Raw genomic sequence first — 20,690 nt, 5'->3', positions numbered from 1 at the left:
GTGTAAAAGTAATGACTCAGATTCGACTTAACCTGATTATAGTCTGACTCGGATAACCCGGGTTCGACCCGTTAAGTTGTATTTAATATAAAAAAATTAAATTTTTAGTTAAGGGTCACCAGGTCAAAGTAAAGGTATAACCCGACCCGATTGGTTGGGTTGAGTTCATACGGGGTTACGGGTCATCAAATCATGCGACCCCAACCCGACCCTAAATACGAGTCGGGTCAATAACCGACCCTTTTGGAACACTAAGTCTGTAACCAGTTTTATATTATTAACAAGTCTTTAAATTTATATAGGCTAAATCATAGGCAATAGATATTCTACTATTGTCAAATGCTTTGGTTTAACACAAAACATATCAAATGGAAATTATATGCTTGTAATGCGTATTATGGATTTAAATTTAAGAGAATATTTACAACAAAATTACAATAAACTTACATGGAAAGTAAAAATCAATATTACTTTTGAAATAGCGAGGGCACTTTATTTTATTCATAAGGAAAATGCAATTCATAGAGATTTACATTCAGGGAACATATTGTTTTCAGAATTTAGTAATCGTTGGTATATTAGTGATCTTGGATTTTGTGGCCCTGCTGATAAATCATCAACATGTATATATGGAAATCTTCCTTACATAGCACCAGAAGTTATTAATGGAAAAGAATATACTTTTAAATCTGATATATATAGTATTGCAATGCTTATGTGGGAAATTTCATCTGGACAACCACCATTTATTAATCGTGAGCATGATTATAATCTTGCAATAAATATTATTAATGGTATTAGACCAAAAATTATACTAGGAACTCCTGTAGAATATAAAAATTTAATGAAAGAATGTTGGGATGCTGATCCATCAAAAAGACCTGATCATAATACGCTTTTTTATAAGATACAAAAAACGAATTTATATTATCAAAATATGACGGATGAATCATTTCAATCAGAAATAGATAGGAATTTAGAACTAGATAAAACAAATAATAGTACGAACAGTATATTACTTACAAATAAAATTCATCAATTTGAAAATCTACCAGAACCAAGAAATGCAACAGGAGGTAATATTTTTAACAAACATTATTTCTATTATTTACTTGTTAATATTAATAAGTATGGAATTAGAAGGTAATATAAATACAACTTTTCATTTAAATTATTTTATAATATTGCATTACTTACATAATAAATTAAACAGTAAATAATTTGACATTTATTTTAAACAGAATTTCATAGTAAAAAATCATACGATTTTATTAATATTCCAAATAATAGTAAGTATTTTTCAAATTATATTTGTAGTTAGATATTTATTGATTTTAACTTTTCTCTAGTTGATGATTTTAGTAAATCAAGCAATAGGAACGATGGTATGTCATCAAATATGAATAATAAAGGTTAGTAAATTTATTTATGTATTTATATAACAGTTTTCTTATAGAGAATAATTGGGTAAATTAATAATAATTTAAATTTTAGCTAATAGTAAAAAATTATCTAAAATGTTTGAAAAGCTACAAATAAGGAATAGTAAGTAGATTAACTAGTATTATTCATTAATACATACAATTATTAATTGTAATTTTAATTAAAAAACAACGCAACAAACAAAAGAGTCTAATATCGTTAGTGGTAAGTAAAATGTCAAATATATTTATTTATACTATCGTTTTTTTTGTATTTATTCAGTTTATTTATTTTGATAATTAAGACGAAATTGAAATATATAATAACCCAAATCTTCATTCCGAAGAACAAAATGAATTGGAAATTTCTGATGGTAAATTACAAATAAAATGTGATAATGTTTACTTCAATTGCTAATTTTTTTTATTAAATTATTACAAATATGTAATCTTGTATCTAAATTATTTAAACACTAAGACTAGAGTAGTAAGGTTTCTTAGTTTGTAATTTAAATATTAAATTTATTATTTTCATATCTATATAAACTATATAATTAAAATTTGTCATGCTTAGATTACAAATAATTTGAATTGTGTAACGTCGTTCATATTTGTCATGTCGGTTAATAATTTTTAACTGGTTTTTGATATTGTATTTCAGTTGCCGCAATATATTTTTATTTTTTTTCCATTATTATTTTTATTTTTACCAAAATTTTTTTTTTGCCTTTTAGGTTTGGATCGATGATCAAGATCGAAATAAATATAATTTATGTAATTTGTGTGATTTTATTTATAAATTATTTTTTATTTAAATAAAATAAAATAATTTTTTATTTAAACTAAAAATTAATAAAATTTTTAATTAGACAAATAATTTGTTTCAAATAATTAACATAATATAATTAAGGATGATCCGCCAAGAGATTTGTGTTACCTTAACAAATATGATTTTATATATGTACATCATTTTTAGTGTAATAACAATTTCCTTTTCCAAAAAAAATCACCTTTTTTAGAAATTTGTGTGACCTAAATGACCGTTCATTATTATTATATTGTATTATATTCAATATTTATTTTTTAGAGGAATATTTTCATCATCATTGTCGAAACCCATATGTTATTTATCTATTTCTTCACATAATGTATTTTTTATTCGACATAATTCTTTAAAGAGAAATTCATTTAAAGAAGGTTTTAAATTATTGGGAAATCAATTTCAAGAACTTAACAAAGTATTAGAATTACATTTACATTTCCAACTCCATCCACATTTATATATACCTCCTGATATTCGTCATCATGAATATATGTGTTTATATAAATTTAATATTATAGATAATTATATTGATTTATCAATTGACAAACCTCACTTATATTATATCAAACAAAAATTAGAAACTTATGTTGAACGAGAATTCCATTGTTATACAGATGGTTCAGTTAAAGATTTAGGTAAACCTTCTGTAAGTTTAGTTTATGGAACAACATTTTACACACCACAAAAACAATTTATAGATCAATTTTATTCAAGTGGAGAAAATAATATTTCGGTAGTAAAGTCTGAATTATTACCACTTTTAATCAGCCTAATAGTAATGCCGAAACAATCAACAGTTCATATTTTTACAGATAATGATCAAAATTTTTCAACATTCCATAAATTACAGTCAAAAAATTTTAAAATAACACCAAGACAATATTTTAAAATGATAAATAATGGAATCCTTTGGCAAATAATAATGGAAATAATAGAAATTTTATCTTTAAATATAACCTTATTTAAAGTACAAGCACATGCCGAAGATATATATAATAATTTTGTTGATCAACAGGTAGCACGTATTCATGATGAGGTAGATCTACATAGTATTAACATAAGAAACCAACCACTTCAGTTAATACGATATATCCCTAGTTGGAATAATGTTATTATTGAAAAACCATTAAGAAAATTTTTAAGATTAACAACAAATGTCACCAATTTAGAAAAATTCCTAAATCTTAATAGGAATGCGAAATACCGACAACTGGATATAGATATTAAAAATACTTTTTCTCTTTTAAAAGGAGAAGAAGGATCTTTATATACTACATTTGCTGAAAATAAAATAAGACGAAGGAAAATACAGTTAATGATAGAAGAACTTCCCTGTATTCACCAAATCCAAAAAAGTCTGAACAGCCTTTATAAGGATAGATTATGTCCAATATGTGAGAATGAGGAAGAAGACTTTAATCATATATGGTTGTGTGTAGACCGATCATTAGATATGTTAACTTTAGTATCATCAACTAAAACAGCATTGAAAGAATCTATATTATCTCATATAGATAACAATGAAACGCATATAGATAATCAAGAAATTAATGATCTGGATATTTGGGATATAAATATAGATAATAACAAATTTACATTTATAGACTTAATAAAAGGCTTTATCCCAAAAAATTTGTCACATTTTATAGATCGTTTCAGCAAACAAAAGAAATTAACATCAAAAATTTTATACCAATTTAGAATGAAAATGGGACATCATATTTTCCATGAATATTGGTTGAAACGTTGTCAAGAAATGGAGAAAAAAGACAAAGATTTAGGAATTAATAAAAATCTAAAGAAAAGGCATTATGGTGTTGATTGTTTATATAGATTAAGACAACAGTCAACAATTAATAAATATGAAGATTTAATAGGAATTAGGAACAATATATATTATGGTAGTGATATATTAGGATACTACGATAGTTGTACTCCTTAAAATAGTATTGTTACAGAATTTATTGTATTTTATTAATTTATTTTATTTGGTGCCTTTCAATTACAGTACTATTTAAGGTGGGTCTGGCCTTTTTTCTGCGAGAAAACTGGATGGATTTGAGGGTGTAGCTAGTGATTCAACTCACGTTTGCTTATCCTGATTGCATGCCCTTTGTCGTAGATCTTAGTGTAGCTAATTTCTATTAATTTTGTAGTATTGTAATTTTTATTTTTATTTGTATTTTATATCTTATTTAATAAAGTTAACGTTGTGTACATCTTAAAAAAAAAAAAAAAAAAAATTCAATATTTATTTTTATAAAAAAAAAAAATTGCAGATCACCCAGTGACTAATGGGAAATGCTGATTTGGAAAAATTTGTAGATCAGCATATTTACCGATGACTAATTTGTTTTTTGCCAATTTTTTTAATTAACCAATTTTATTTTAGACTATCATAGTACGACGAAGTCGCCACACATCAACCTATTCTAGTTTACATAAAAAATACGTAATACTTACTATATTTAATTAATCATTTTTTTTTATTTTACTCATTTATTTTAATCTTACCTATTATGGAGAATTTAAATAAAACCGCACCCCATTAGCCTGATCGGCAAAGGATATAACCTTATCCATCGTGTCTCAAATGCATAGGTTATATCCTCTATGGAAACCACGGTTTTTATTGGCCAATATTAAGCAGTGATCATGTGACCTTATCAACGCGGACATTTTTGCCCTCAATATTTTGAGGACATTTTTGTCCTCGCAACTTTGAGGAAATGATTTTGTCCTCACAACTATGAGGACATGATTTTTGTCCTCGCAACTATATGAGGACATGATTTTTGTCCTCGCAACTTTGAGGACATTTTTGTCCTTACAACTATAAGGACATGATTTTTGTCCTCGCAACTATGAGGACATGATTTTTGTCCTCGCAACTATGAGGACATGATTTTTGTCCTCGCAACTATGAGGACATGATATTTGTCATTGCAACTATGAGGACATGATTTTTGTCCTCGCAACTTTGAGGACATTTTTGTCCTTACAACTATAAGGACATGATTTTTGTCCTCACAAGTCACAACTATGAGACATTATTAATTTTTTGTCCATGTAATTTAAGGACATTTTTGTCCTCATAATTTGAGGACATTATTGTTCTTGTAATTTGAGAACATTCCTGTTCTTGGAACTTGATGACATTTTGTCCTCATAATTTTGAGGACATTGTTGTTCTTGTAAATTTAAGGATATTTTGTCCTCATTTTGAGGACATTTTTGTCCTCAAAATCTTGATATTTTCATCCTCATAAATTTGAGGACATTTTGTCCTCATTATTTTGAGAACATTTTTGTCCTCATGTTTTTGTCCTTGTGACTTTGAGAACATTTTATTCTTGTAAATTTGAAGATATTTTTGTCCTCAAAATCTTGTTTCTTAACATTTTTGTCCTTATAAATTTGAAGATATTATTAACCTCGCAACTTTGAGGACATTTTTGTCCTCACAATTATGAGGACATTTTTGTTCTTGTAACTGTAAATATTGTTAATTTTTTGTCCTCGTAATTTTAAGGACATTTTTGTCCTTATAATTTTGAGGACATTGTTGTCCTCATAATTTTGAGAACATTTTTGTTCTCATATTTTTGTTCTTGTAACTTTGAGGACATTCTTGTCCTCATAATTTGTATATTTTGTTAATTATTATATAATGTAATTTTTTTTATATTTTAATTAATATATTATATACTATAGTATTAGAAATTACATTAATATTACATATATTATATAAAAAAATATACTGATAATTTTAAAATTAATAATTAATATATTTTATTATTTACTATATTTTGCTAATTTTTACTTAATATTTTAATTAATATTATTAGAAGTTACTTTAATATTACATATATATTGTACTAAAAATTAATAAAAAATAAAACATACAAATAAATTTAAAATTAATAAATCATTTTTTTTATTAATAATTATATTTTACTATTTATAATATACATACTGTATAACATCCTATTATTTATTTTATTTGTAATACTCTTAAAAAAATTTGACAAAAAAAAAGTTTATAATACAATGTATGATTTTAAAAAATAATGTTATGAATGTAATTTTACCTACTTTGAAAATGACAGATAATTTTAAATACTATTTTTGACTTATTTAATAAAAACAAGCAAAGAAATTTCCTTTTTAGAAATTTGTATAATCTTATGTAATAAAATTTTCCATTTTTAGATTTGTGTAATATTACATAATGTAAGCTGGCCAATAAAAATATACCAAATTAGATTATTATAAATAAAGATATATAATAGGTTATTACAATTAAATTTTTTTTTTTTTTTTGCTGCAGCACAAATAATTCCTTATTAAGATTTTAAAGAGTTAAGCTAATACAATACACATACAACTAAGTTACAATTAAATTTAATAATTAATAAATATAATAATTTATCAACAATTAATTTTAAAATCATTTATTTTTAATAATTATAATATTTCCTTATAAATTTTTAATATAATATATATATATGTAATATCAAAATAACTTCTATAATATAATATTAATTAATTATTTATTAAAATAATAAAATATAAAATTTCTAATTTTAACCAAAGGGGAAATTCCTTCTGTAATGAATTAGAAGTGACAAATAAGATTTTTAATAATAAAAAAATTTTTTATTCCTAAATTAATTAGCAAAAATAAGGACATATATAAATGTAGGTTTAAGTTTGTTTAGCTAAAATATAAAAATTTTTCCTAAAAGAGATTTATTATTGCTTATTTGATAACATAATTTTAAAATAGTCAGATATAATTATGTGTAGCAAAGTATTAAATTATTAATAGTTAGATATATATAGCAGGATAGATTTTTTTTAATATATATAAATATACATTTACATTTTTTTACATTAAAAAAATCTAATAAAATATGTAAACAAATTTATAAACATGTTTTTTTTAAAAAAAAATTAGTAACGTGCTTTATTAATTTATAAACATGTTTGTGTAAAAGAAATTTACTATTTTTAACACAAAGAATAAGTTAATTGTATATGTGATACAGGAACCATTTTTAGACGTGATCGTGTAACGTGTTTTTGACAAAACAAATACGCGTCTGCGTAACATTAAAAATATAAAAACATATACGCGTCTGTGTAACACAGAAAAAATATAGATTTAAAAGAAAGGGAAAAATAAGCGTTTTTCTGTTTTTTTATAATTTTACACTATAATTTTTGTAATAATCAATAAAAGTTATTTCATTTTTACTTATTAAAAAATTTTTTATAAATATTTTTTTTAATAAATTTTACTAAAAATAAAAATTCCGCGTATTGGTAGCATTACAAAAACATGAATAAATCCATAAATATCTATTTAATCATGATAACAATTTATATATAAGTAGATTCAAACCTGCTGAACAACTTTACTTAAGAAGGTATCGGATGTTTCCTTTGACTGAAGTGCCTAAATTACGCTCTGAAGTCACAGAACAGATATACGAAAATATTTATAAGAAACATTTATTAGTTGTAATATTACAAAAAAATAATAATAGCTTTATCCATGCATTATTTCAAAAATTTTTGTTTTTTTTAGTTTTTTTTTATATACATATTTTATAAAAAAAATTATATATATATATATATGTGTCATAAAATAAGTTGCTAAGCAGTATAAAAAATTTATGGATTAGATAAAAGTTTGCTTAGCAGATATAAAAAATATTTGCTTATTGACCTTAGTAAATTTTGAATTTTTTATCTGACCTATATATATATTGTTTGGGTTCTACTATAGGGTGTGATATATTGTAATAAATAAACCTAACTTTTAATCTAATTTTAATCTAACCTTAAAGTTGCTTGTCAAAATTAGTGAATTTTGTTATATCAAAATTGTTAAAATTATTTTTACATTTTGATCAATTTTAATAACTAGAATAATTTTGTCATTTCATTATATCAAAATATTAAAATTATTTCTACTATTTTGGCAATGACCTTTTTATTTTCAACAAGCATTTTTATCTAATCTAATCCCTACTCTAATAAATATTAGGAAGAGAAAATTCCCTTCTGATTAAATGTAGTTATTTTCATAAAATGTAATAATTAATAAAATACAATAATTTATAATTATTTGTATATGTTTTTATATTAACATATTTTTATATAAATCATTTATTGATTTTAAAAAAATTATTTGTATTTTTTTATAAATTTTTAATATAATATATATAATGTAATGTTAAAATAACTTCTAACATTAATTAAAATATTAAAAAAAATTATATTAAAATTAATAAAATATAAGAATTAATAAAAATATGTTAATTTATTAATTTTAAAAATTATTTGATTTATATAAATTTTTAATGTAATATATATTAATCATATATACTATGTAATGTTAAAGTAACTTCTAACAATATGTAATATTAATTAAAATATTAAAAAAAAAATTATATTAAATTTAGTAAAATATAATAATTAATAAAATTATTAATTTTAAAAATTATTTATATTTTTATAAAAATTATATTAATTAAGAAAAATATATTTTTTTTATATCTGCAATATGTTGCATTTTCCTTTTTTTGGTAATTTTTATATATTAATTATGTTGATCATTTCAATCACATGATTTCATTAAGATTTTCCATTTTGGATCCTGACAACTTACAAATAAATTAAAAAAAAAATTAAAATTATTTTTATTTAAATAAATATGATATATAATATTTTGTTACATATTTTATTTATAATATTCTCTAAAATAAAATGGCAAAAAAAAAGTTCATAATATATTAATATATAATATAAAAAATAATGAAATAATATATTTTTGTCTTTTTTTGCAAATTTATTAAAGATGACAAAACTGGTTTTAGATATTATTTTTGATTTATTTAATAAAAAGCATTTTTTTATTAAATAATTTGTAAAAAAATTGAAAAATTGTATAAATCTTGTATAATAATTTTTTTGGGATTTGTGTAATATCATATGATATAAATTGATAAATAATAATATGCCATTTTAAAATATTACAAATAAGATATATAGTATGGTATTATAATTAAATTTGTCTTTTTTATTTTTATAAATTTTTATTTTTTTAATATAATATTTATATGTAATGTTAAAGTAACTTCTAATAATATATAATATATTAATTAAAATATTAAAAAATATATATATTACATTTAGCAAAATATAATAATTAATAAAATTATTGATTTTAGTTTCATGTAAATTTTTCTTTAAATAAAAAATATTGCTCTCTTTGAGTATAATTTATTAAAAATAAAATTATTGATTTAAAAATTATTTGTATTTTTATAAATTTTTAATGCAATATATATTATATAATATTAAATTAAATTCTAATAATATGTAATATATATTAATTAAAATTATTTTCATAAGTCTTTATTTTTACAATTTATACAATATAATATTAAAGTAACTTCTAATAATATATATTGCATTAATAAAGGAATATGTTTTTTTTGCACTTGCGATATATCGCATCTTCTTTTTTTGGTAATTTTTATATATTAATTATATTGATCATTTTGATTACTGACACTTTATTAAAATTTTCTATTTTTCAAAAATCCTAGCATGAGACTTTATGCAATTACTATATATTATAAGAAATCTTATATTATGTATATTTTTGACTGCTCTACAAGTTTTCTTAATATATTAAAAAGGATTTAGAATGTCATTTTTGACTTTTATATTTAATATATTATAGGAGTGCAACATAATACAGATGCAATAAAAAATAAATCCTTAATTAAAATATTAAAAAAAATTATATTAAAATTAACAAAATATAATAATGATTAATAAAATTATTGATTTTAGTTTCATATAAATTTTTTTGTAAATAAAAGATATTGCTTTCTTTAAGTATAAATTATTTATTTTTGTAAATTTTTAATACAATATATGGGGATACGCACAGCAAAACAAGGGGATAGGATCTAAAAATTTTTTTTTGAGATTTCATTACAACTGTAATTTTTGGATAAATTGGAGCATAATTATCATATAAACTTAAAAAATTTTTTTTTGAGGCTATCCCCTTGTTTTGCTGTGCTTATCCCCATATATCAATATTATATAATGTTAAAGTAATTTTTAATAATATGTAACATATATAAATTATTTATTTTATAAATTTTTATTTTTAATATAATATAGTGTAATGTTAAAGTAACTTCCAATAATATGTAATATATATATAAATTATTTTATTTTATAAATTTTTATTTTTAATACAATATATATAGTGTAATGTTAAAGTAACTTCTAATAATATGTACCATATTTTGCAGGCCACAGTACCCTCCCTATGCACAGTACCCTACAAAAAAGAACTCCCATTTTCTACCGATTTTATTATTTAAAATAATTTAATAAATACCTAGGTATTACTCATAATAAATATCCAATTATTATATAAGTTTTATACATATCTACTAATAATAAAAACTCACAAAATGGTGGGAAGTATAAGGTCAAAACCTCTGAAATCTGTATCATACCCAGGGTACTGTGGCCCCCGTTATACGGTAATATATATATAAATTATTTTATTTTATAAATTTTTATTTTAATACAATATATATAGTGTAATGTTAAAGTAACTTCTAATAATATATAATATATTAATTAAAATATTGCAAGAGAATGGCCAGAAATTAAATCATTTTCTAAGGAAGAAGGGAACTCAGGAAGTTAAAACCATAGTACTGTAATGTTATCTATTTTCCATTTTTAGACACTTGTAGAGTTGTAGTTAATATAATTCTGGATAGAATTTATTATTCTATATGAATCGATTCACTTGACCCTAATTGATCTTGATAAAAACATATTTTGTGAATAACTTTTGATCTAGCAGTTCAATAGCTAGTCTAATATATTGATTAAAATAATGCAATACATCATACTATATTAAAAAAAATTATATTAAATTAGCAAAATGTAATAATTAATGGAATATATCAATTTATTAATTTTAAAAATTATTTTTATTTTTTATAAATTTTATTTTTCAATACAATATGTATTATGTAATGTTAAAATAACTTCTAATAAAATTAGTAAAAGCATCCATTAGACATACAATGAGTTAGTGGATAAAAACTGTTGCCTAATTTAGATAGCTAGAACATATAGATAAAACTAATCTCAAATATTTAAGTGGAAAAATGTTTTCAAGTTACAAGGCAAAAATGCCTTCAAGTTATGAGAACAAAATGGCCTTAAAATTATAAGAACAAAAATAACCTCAAGTTATGAGAATGACAATGTTCTCAAAATTACAAAGACTAAAATAAGGATAAAATATCCTCAAAATTATGAGAACAAAAATATTCTCAAAATTATGAAGATAAAATTGTTTTCCTCAAAATTACAAGAATAACAATATTCTCAAATTATGAGGACAAAAATGTCCTTAAATTATGAGTCTTCAAATTATGTGAACAAAATTACAAAAACAAAATGTCCTCAAATTACAAGAACAAAAATGTCCTTAAATTATGAGAACAAAAATATTCTCAAATTGTGAGAATAACAATATCCTCAAATTTATAAAGATAAAAATGTAAAGATTTTGAGAACAAAATGTCCTTAAAATTATGAGAATAAAAATATCCTCAAATTATGAGGATAATAATGTCCTCAAAATATGAGGACAAAAATATCCTAAATTACAAGAACAAAAATGTCCTCAATTACAACGAAGGAAAAATGTCTACAATTACAAGAACAGAAATGTTCTCAAATTATGATAATAATGTCCTTAATTACAAGGACAAAAATGTCCTCAAATTATGAGGACAAAAATGTCCTCAATTGCAAGGACAAAAATGTCCTCAAATTATAAGAACAGAAATGTCCTCAATTAAGGACAAAAATGTCTTCAATTACAAGGACAAAATTGTCCTCAAATTACAAGAACAAAAATGTCTACAATTACAAGAACAGAAATGTTCTCAAATTATGAGGATAATAATGTCCTTAATTACAAGGACAAAAATGTCCTCAATTGCAAGGACAAAAATGTCCTCAAATTATAAGAACAGAAATGTCCTCAATTACAAGGACAGAAATGTCCTCAAATTACGAGGACAGAAATGTCCTCAATTAAGGACAAAAATGTCTTCAATTACAAGGACAAAATTGTCCTCAAATTACAAGAACAAAAATGTCTACAATTACAAGAACAGAAATGTTCTCAAATTATGAGGATAACAATGTCCTTAATTACAAGGGCAAAAATGTCCTCAAATTATGAGGACAAAAATGTCCTCAATTGCAAGGACAAAAATGTCCTCAAATTACAAGAACAATAATGTCCTCAATTACAAGGACAGAAATGTCCTCAATTACAAGGACAAAAATATTCTCAATTACAAAAACAAAAATGTCCTCAAATTACAAGAACAGAAATATCCTCAAATTACGAGGACAGAAATGTCCTCAATTAAGGACAAAAATGTCTTCAATTACAAGGACAAAATTGTCCTCAAATTACAAGAACAGAAATGTCCTCAAATTATGAGGATAACAATGTCCTTAATTACAAGGACAAAAATGTCCTCAAATTATAAGGACAAAAATGTCTTCTCAATACAAGGACAGAAATGTCCTCAATTACAAGGACAAAAATGTTCTCAATTACAAGAACAAAAATGTCCTCAATTATAAGGACAAAATATCCTCAATTGCAAGGACAAAATTGTCCTCAAGTTACAAGGACAGAAATGTTCTTAAATATGAGGACAAAAGTGTCCTTATAGTTGGACAAAAATCATGTCCTCATAGTTGCGAGGACAAAAATGTCCTTAAAGTTGCAAGGACAAAATATACTCAATTTACAAGAACAACAATGTCCTTAATTACGAGGATAAAATTGTCCTCAAGTTACAAGGACAGAAATGTCCTCAAATTATGAGGACAAAAATGTCCGCGCTTATAAGGTCACATGATCTCTGCTTAATATTGGCCAATAAAAACCATGGTTTCCGTAGAGGATATAACCTATGCATTTGAGACGCGATGGATAAGGTTATATCCTTTGCCGATCAGGCGAATGGGGTGTAAAACCGCTTTAATTGCCGATCAAGATTATTGTGCTTCCTCTGTGTATTTTAACTAGTCTTTTTTTAATAATGTTGTTGCCGATCTTAAAATCATTGCAACATAAAATAACTTTTTTTTCATTTTTTTTTTCTTTATCAGTTAATATTTTTTAATAATTTTTACATACGAATTAATAACATATTTTTGTTTAAAAAATTGTTTATTAAAATGGATGAAATTAAATTAAGTGATGATGTATTTGAACAAATAAAAGACTTCAACTATCGGAAATTGACTGAAGAGCAAGAATCGTTAATTGATAAACTAATAACAGACAAGGAATTAAAAGAACGTTATAAAAAAAATGGTTTGTGTGATGAATGTAAGCGGCTTAATACTGGTGATTGTTATTGTCAGTCATGTAAATCACAATATTTTAAACAAAATTTCAAAAATTGGACAAGTGTAAATCATGACGTTGATGAATTTATTCAAAAAGCACAATTAAATGCTAGAAATTTTGATCAAACCATAGAGTGGATTGAATATGATAAATTTAAAGATGTTGAATATTTAGCAGAAGGGGGATTTGGAACTACATTTAAAGCAGTTTGGAAAGATGGTCCTTGGGGGAGAAATAATAACGGTCAATTGGAAAGAAAAGGTGAAACAAAAGTTACTTTAAAGTGCTTACATAACTCACAAGATATTACAGCAGATTTTTTCAAAGAAGTAAGATATTTTCTTATAAATCTTAATTAGCCTTTATAAATGTTTAACTATAATTTCTTTTAAGATTGAATCAAATATTTTAGTATGTGAATCTACATATGGCTGGGTAGTTCGTTGTTTTGGCATTACCAAAGATCCAAAAACAAATAATTTTACGATGGTGATGAATTTAAAAAGTGGTAGCTTAAGACAACATTTAGATAATAACTTCATTTCACATAATTGGAAGCAAAAGTTGTATAATTTATGTTTTATTACATATGGTCTTGTAGATATTCATAATAAAGGATTAATTCATCATGATTTTCATTGTGGGAATATATTAAGTGATTTTGGTGATTATGCTTATATTACTGATTTAGGATTATGTCAACCAGCTAATATAGAACATTCTCAGAGTAATAATAAGAAAATATATGGAGTACTACCTTATATGGCTCCAGAAGTTTTAAGAGGAAAAGAATATACTCAAAAAAGTGATATTTATGGATTTGGAATCATTGCATATGAAATTTGTACAGGTTTCCCTCCTTATTGTGATATAGCTCATGATGAATTCTTAGCAATGAAAATTTGTCAGGGGTTAAGGCCAAAGTCTAATTATAAAATTCCTCAATTAATTTTTGACATAATTAATCGATGTTGGGATGCAGACCCTTTAAAACGACCTAAAGCAGATGAATTACAAAAGTTATTTACTGACATTTTTGCAAATTGGAAGGAAGATTCTGAAATTGATAAACAAATTAATGAAGCAAATGAAATTAATGAAAAGCCGTCATCCACAACAGTTCAATCACCAACATCTTCTACTAGTGCTCTCTCATATATGACACATCCTCAAGCAGTTTACACAAGCAGACTTTTAGATTTTAAAAATCTTCTAGAACCTACAAATGCAGACAAAAATGATTTAGAATATTCAGGTAAAACACATATAGTTTTCTATAATGATTTGAATTTTTTTATGATGCTAACAACTAATATTTATAGATTCTTTAAAAATGGATTTTACTAAACTTGATATTAATTCTAAAGGTAATTACTCTTTACATGTGATTTTTTTGATCTATTAGATTTTAACTAAATTGAAATATTTATTTTATTATAGATGAAAGTAATTAAGCTCAAACTACTTTAAAGATATCATATCTACTATGTTTATTATGTAATTATTTAATTTTATTTGTATTTTTTTACTTGGTGAGAGGTTGAAGAAATTTTTTATGATTTAAATTTAACAATCGATATAAATTTCCTAATTTAATGTTCTAGAGTCTAAGAGTGGAGTCCTGTACAAAGTCTATTTTTTGAAATCCTGCCCAGTCCGGTCCAGATCCCAACCTTCAAGGAAAAAAATGATTGTTAAAAAAAAAAATAATCTTCACATTTATTTGTTAAAAAACCTTTATATTACTTACTAAAAAAAATATCTTTGTATTAAAAATTTCATATTTACTTTCAAAGAATTTTTTATACTGTATTTACCTATTAAAAAAAAGTTTTCGTATTATTACTATTTATTAATTAAAATTACCTTTAAATTTATTAAAATTTATTTACTAAAAAAACTATCTATAGAAAGATATTTACATGATTTATTTATCTACAAGAGATGAATAAATTGAAAAGGATAAAAAAAGGTTAATTTTTTTTTATTATTTATTCAGATTGTAAATTATCAAAGCAAGGCTTTTTTTTAAAAAAAAATAAAAAATAAATAAAAAGTTGGAAAAATGTAGTATATAAAAAAGCTATAGAATAAAATGATATAAAATGCAAAAAATTTAAAATGCTAATGATTGAAATCAAGAGGTCGGAAAAATCCGCAGGTACGAGATGATCTATTTCTTTTTCTAGTTATTATAACTAAAATACTTATTTTAATATTCTTATTTTTTTGGTTCCTTTTTTTTTTAAATCGAAGTAAAAATTTAATTTTTTTTTATTTTTAGTTTTTTAGCTCAATACCTATTTTTTGTAATCTTTTTTCTATTCTTCTTTTTCAGTTCAAAACCGAAAAATTATTAGTATTTTTCTTATTTTTCGGTTAGTCTTTCCATTTGTGCACGCCGTATCATTTCTGATTGGAACATATTGACGTCAAAACAAACAAGTAAATGTTACACAAATGACCTCTGATCACGCTCCGGACCGTCCTAGTTATATTAAAAAAGATTTTTTTTGCTACTATTTTTTTTATTCATTTTTTATTGTAATATTTTTTTTGTTGTTTCCCCTTATTATAAGTTGTAGTAAATTTCAATATATAAAATAAAATATTTAAAAGCGTATAATAAATTAATCCTGTTGAAATATTTTTTGTGATACATGTGGAAAAAAAAAATTGTGAAAAAAAAATAAAAAATACCTAGTATTTTTTCGAATTTGAGCGGCAACAGTAAGTGTATGTGATAAACTTGTTCTGTTGCACAGACTTTATATTGTAGCACAAATGATGAAAGGATCATGGTTGGCCAGTAGCAATGCATTATTTATTCAATGTCGGATACTGTCAATATTAACAAGCAATGAAAATAATTATATTTATTTATAGCAAATATCCATTGTTACATTAAAATCATTTATAGTTGAGTAATAATAGCTGTAACAGTGTAATATGTATAGTTACATAAAATACAAGATTACACTGTTATCTTTTCAGTAAATCGTCGCATTATGATAAACTGTATAATAAATATATGTTAATTGATAATATCTTTTTGTAATATAAGGAAGATTTACTCATTTTGAATATTCAATTTTTCAATCTGATGGCTTCATGCGATAAATTGTAAAATAAATATGTTAATTGATAATATTTTTTTGTAATATGAGGAGAAATGGCAAATCTTACTCATTGAAACTACTGAGATTCCAGAGAGCCCAGAGATACCTGGTCACAAAATTCAACAAGTTACTAATTTAGATACTGAAATAAAAGAAATATAATTTTAAATAAATACCTGTTACTCCCATCCATGAAATACCTAAACACTTGAAGTTTCTGATTGGCCATTTTGTTTCGAATACTTTCATGAACATAGAAATCTCACCACGAATCTCACTGCAAAAATTCTGGACCTCACCGTGAATATTCTTGACATCTCCAATTTTACTCTGAATACTCTTCTCAACGTCAGAAATTTCGTTTTTTAGTTTGTTAATATTGTTACGAACATTCCAATTTCATTTTTTTAATTTACTAAACATTTTATTTTGTTTCGAACAACATCATTCTTAACGTCAAAGATTTCACTCTTTAGTTTATTCTTATTCCTTGGGCTTTGTTTTTTAAAGATTTCAGAATTACAGAGAGAAAATTCAATAAATACCACTGGTTTAAGGTTTTAGTTGATAATTTTCGTGAGCTAATAATTGTTCATCTCAATAGCATGCCAAACATCTTTGTAAAAAAAAAAATTCGTTAAATTGTGAGAAAAAAAAATAAAAGTCATTAGATCAATTTATTGATCAAGTTAACCAAGTCAAAATAATATGATACTCGTAATTGTATGTTATTGTAAGGCCAACATCATATCATTCATAACAATATAATTTTGATCCAGCATAGGCTTCCGCCTTATTTATTCAATCTTCATGCATAATTTCAATCTTTTTTGGAATGCACTCTTTTGATATCATTCCATATCTGACAATGTAGAAAAAATCGAAAATTAATTACTATTTTTGAATTAATTAAATTTAGATTTCATTTTTAATTTAATTCATCAAAAAATTTGGTTACCTCGAATGCCTCTAATGCCTCGTATATATTAAATAAATATAATTTATAATTTGTATTATGTATCATAAATATTTCTACTATTTCTACTTCATTTGGTAATTTTAAACGAAAGCTTTAATTAATTCAAAAATTGAAAATGAATTTAATAAGTGTAAATATTTAAGAATTTATAATAGTACAGACACATTTTAATATATTCAATCCACTTATAAATATTCCAAGATTAATTGAATTTTGAACGTCTATCTAAAGTTTTTTTAGATTAGGGTAAGATTCTTTCCAGAAATGATTTAAAATTAATATTTCACAAAATAGAATAGGTTGAAATTCAAGAACCCACCTTTTACTTTTCTTTTTATCAGGAAAGAGAAATTCCAAACAGAAAGTTACTATAAAAGAAGTATACTGTAAATCCATAACTACGAATTTGATTTATATAATTACATTGCAGTTGAAATTTTTTTTTCAGCAACAAATAACTTTACACTCAATTTCACATTATACCTTATATCTCTATATTTAGATTACCTCCATAAAATATTATGGTTATACATACATTTTGATTGGAAATTTTAAAGGTAAAAATAACATCACGTAAGATCAGCCCAGTAAATAGTTTTTGTATAAATTTATGCCAAACGGGCTCATTGGCTCGAAATTAGCTCAAATTTATGCAAAAAATAATCCAAATTTAAGCCAATCTAGCGCCAATTATATATGGATGAGCCCATTTGGAACAAATTTATACAAAAACTATTTACTGGGCAGATGTGATATCCCAATCTATTTATTACAATAAAAATGGTTCAAGTATGTGTTTTAGTATTAAAAACTTTTTCAACTATACAATAAAATAGTAAGAAAAAATAATAATTAGGAAATAGCGCATTTTAGTGAAAGGACTTGAAAAAAATAAAAACAATTTAAAACACATCCGTCTGATCTTACAGTACGATGCGATCAGCCGCAGCAGATCGCTGAAGATATCCGATTTATCTTTATATTTTTTTTTTAAATACCTTTTTTTTACTGGTTCTTATAAACTGTTCTTTTTTTTGAAATTTTTATATTTTTATATTCTTCACCTCTTTTTTCAACCTGAATAAAATTTTTTTTACTTTTTATTTTTTTTAATTATTTTTTTATTTTAGGTTTTTTTAGTTCAATTCTGAAAATAAATTTTTTTTTTAATCCTTTTTTTTTTATTTTTTCAGTCAAACTGAAAAATTATTTTTAATCGATTTTTTTTTATTTTCAGTTTTTTAGTTCAATACTGAAAATAAATTTTTTTTTTAATCTTTGCTTTTTATTTTATTTTATTTTTTTTTGGTTCAAACAACCAAAAAATATATTTCTTTTTAATCGAATTGTTTTTGCTTTTTGTTTTTTTGTTTCAAAACCAAGAATAATTTTTATTTAGTCACAAGTTACCTTAGTCCCTGATGGGGCGTTTCTAAACTGTTTAATGTGAAGTAATTAGAATAATTGGATATTTATTGTTATAAATAATACTAATAAATAACTATACATTGTATTAAGAAATGTCAAATTAATATTTACGATTTAAATGTGGCAAGAAATTTTATAGTCAATTATTTCTAATCTCTATCTTTTATTTGTTTGCAAAAAAAATTATATAATAAATTTTTCTACCAAATTATGATTAAAGTAGTTATATGCCAATCATGGATTACTAATTCTGATAATTCATTTCTTTTTTTGGTTAGTTAAATTGGAATTATAATAATGTTACAAAAAATAATTTTTATTTAGGTGTTAAATTTATGAAGAAAAATAAATTTATTTACATAAATAATCAAAAAGTAATGTATTATGTTAAATCAAATGGCTATTTCTGGATTACTACTAATTTTTTTTTAAAAAGGAAGTTAATTTCTTTTTTTAGTTTAGTAAATCAATATAAATCCAAGTACTAAAAAATTATTACTCGGTTAGTTTAACTTATGCGAAGTAAAATTGAACTTTATTCTATTTTTTATTATATTTTTGTTATTCAGATTTTGATCAATTTTAAATTTATGATGAAAAAAAAAATCTTAGTTCTCAAACAATTATGCCTTTGGTTTTTTAATAAAAAAACCTAGATAATTATATATATATTATTAAAAAAAATAGAATCTGTTCTATTGTATTCTTTTTTTTAATTATTTAGATTACTTCAAAAAAAAAGACCTTCGTAACTTGTATATCTCAGATTTAAGATCACAAAAAAGGAAATGATCAACATTCCGGTGTTTTAATTCTGGCCAAAATTATGACCAGAATTACTGCTGATCAATTATGATTATGTGTGTACGACTGTAAATGATTAAGATATCCAGAATATGAGCAATGACAACAACATAAAAATTAACCATAATTTTAAAAAAATAGTTGAATTAATTGCAAATTGATTTTGATTAAATTTACTTTTTTCTATTAGTAAAGTTAAATTATAACTTGTTTTATATACAGTATATCTAAATTCTATTTATATATTGAATTTATTAATTATTTTATTTTATAAGGGTATTACCAATAAGATATATAACAGGATGTTATATATATATTTATTCATAACTTTTATTATATGATATTAAATTTATATTAGTATAGCAAATATTATAGATTATTTTAAAAAATGTTATAGATAATCTAATAAGATAGAAAAATACAGTACTAAAGGGTATTGCTAAACATCACTGGTGGTATGGTCACAAATGGTGAAATTATGATGTAATGCCGGCCAGTATTCTATTAGGTTTTTAATTCTGGTCGAAAATACATCATAATGCTGGTATAGTAACTATCATCACCAGTGAGCTTTAACAATTTACAATACTAAATATTAAAAATTAAAAGA

General features: G+C 23.1%; 3 protein-coding genes across 3 annotated transcripts; all 3 read left to right on the top strand.

The window, feature by feature from the left end:
• Window positions 1–3,697: 3,697 nt before the first annotated feature.
• On the top strand, window positions 3,698–4,186 carry OCT59_003714 (uncharacterized protein; the record flags this gene model as incomplete). The annotated part of the gene is made up of 1 exon (XM_066147829.1): window positions 3,698–4,186. One exon carries the CDS (start codon window positions 3,698–3,700, stop codon window positions 4,184–4,186), a length of 489 nt encoding a protein of 162 aa, XP_065996493.1.
• Window positions 4,187–12,738: 8,552 nt separating this feature from the next.
• Window positions 12,739–12,972, top strand: OCT59_003713 (uncharacterized protein; the record flags this gene model as incomplete). Its single annotated transcript, XM_066147828.1, has 1 exon — window positions 12,739–12,972. One exon carries the CDS (start codon window positions 12,739–12,741, stop codon window positions 12,970–12,972), a length of 234 nt encoding a protein of 77 aa, XP_065996492.1.
• Window positions 12,973–13,575: 603 nt separating this feature from the next.
• On the top strand, window positions 13,576–15,204 carry OCT59_003712 (uncharacterized protein; the record flags this gene model as incomplete). Its single annotated transcript, XM_066147827.1, has 6 exons — window positions 13,576–13,729; window positions 13,925–14,079; window positions 14,144–14,258; window positions 14,733–15,005; window positions 15,073–15,117; window positions 15,191–15,204. The coding sequence occupies 6 exons, from the start codon at window positions 13,576–13,578 to the stop codon at window positions 15,202–15,204; spliced, it is 756 nt and encodes a 251-aa protein (XP_065996491.1).
• Between the last annotated feature and the right edge of the window lie 5,486 nt (window positions 15,205–20,690).

This window comes from Rhizophagus irregularis, chromosome 12 (assembly GCF_026210795.1).
Source record: "Rhizophagus irregularis chromosome 12, complete sequence".
NCBI classification, from domain to species: domain Eukaryota; kingdom Fungi; phylum Glomeromycota; class Glomeromycetes; order Glomerales; family Glomeraceae; genus Rhizophagus; species Rhizophagus irregularis.
The sequence above is the reverse complement of the archived record's forward strand: the minus strand, read 5'-3'. Positions and strand labels throughout refer to the sequence as shown.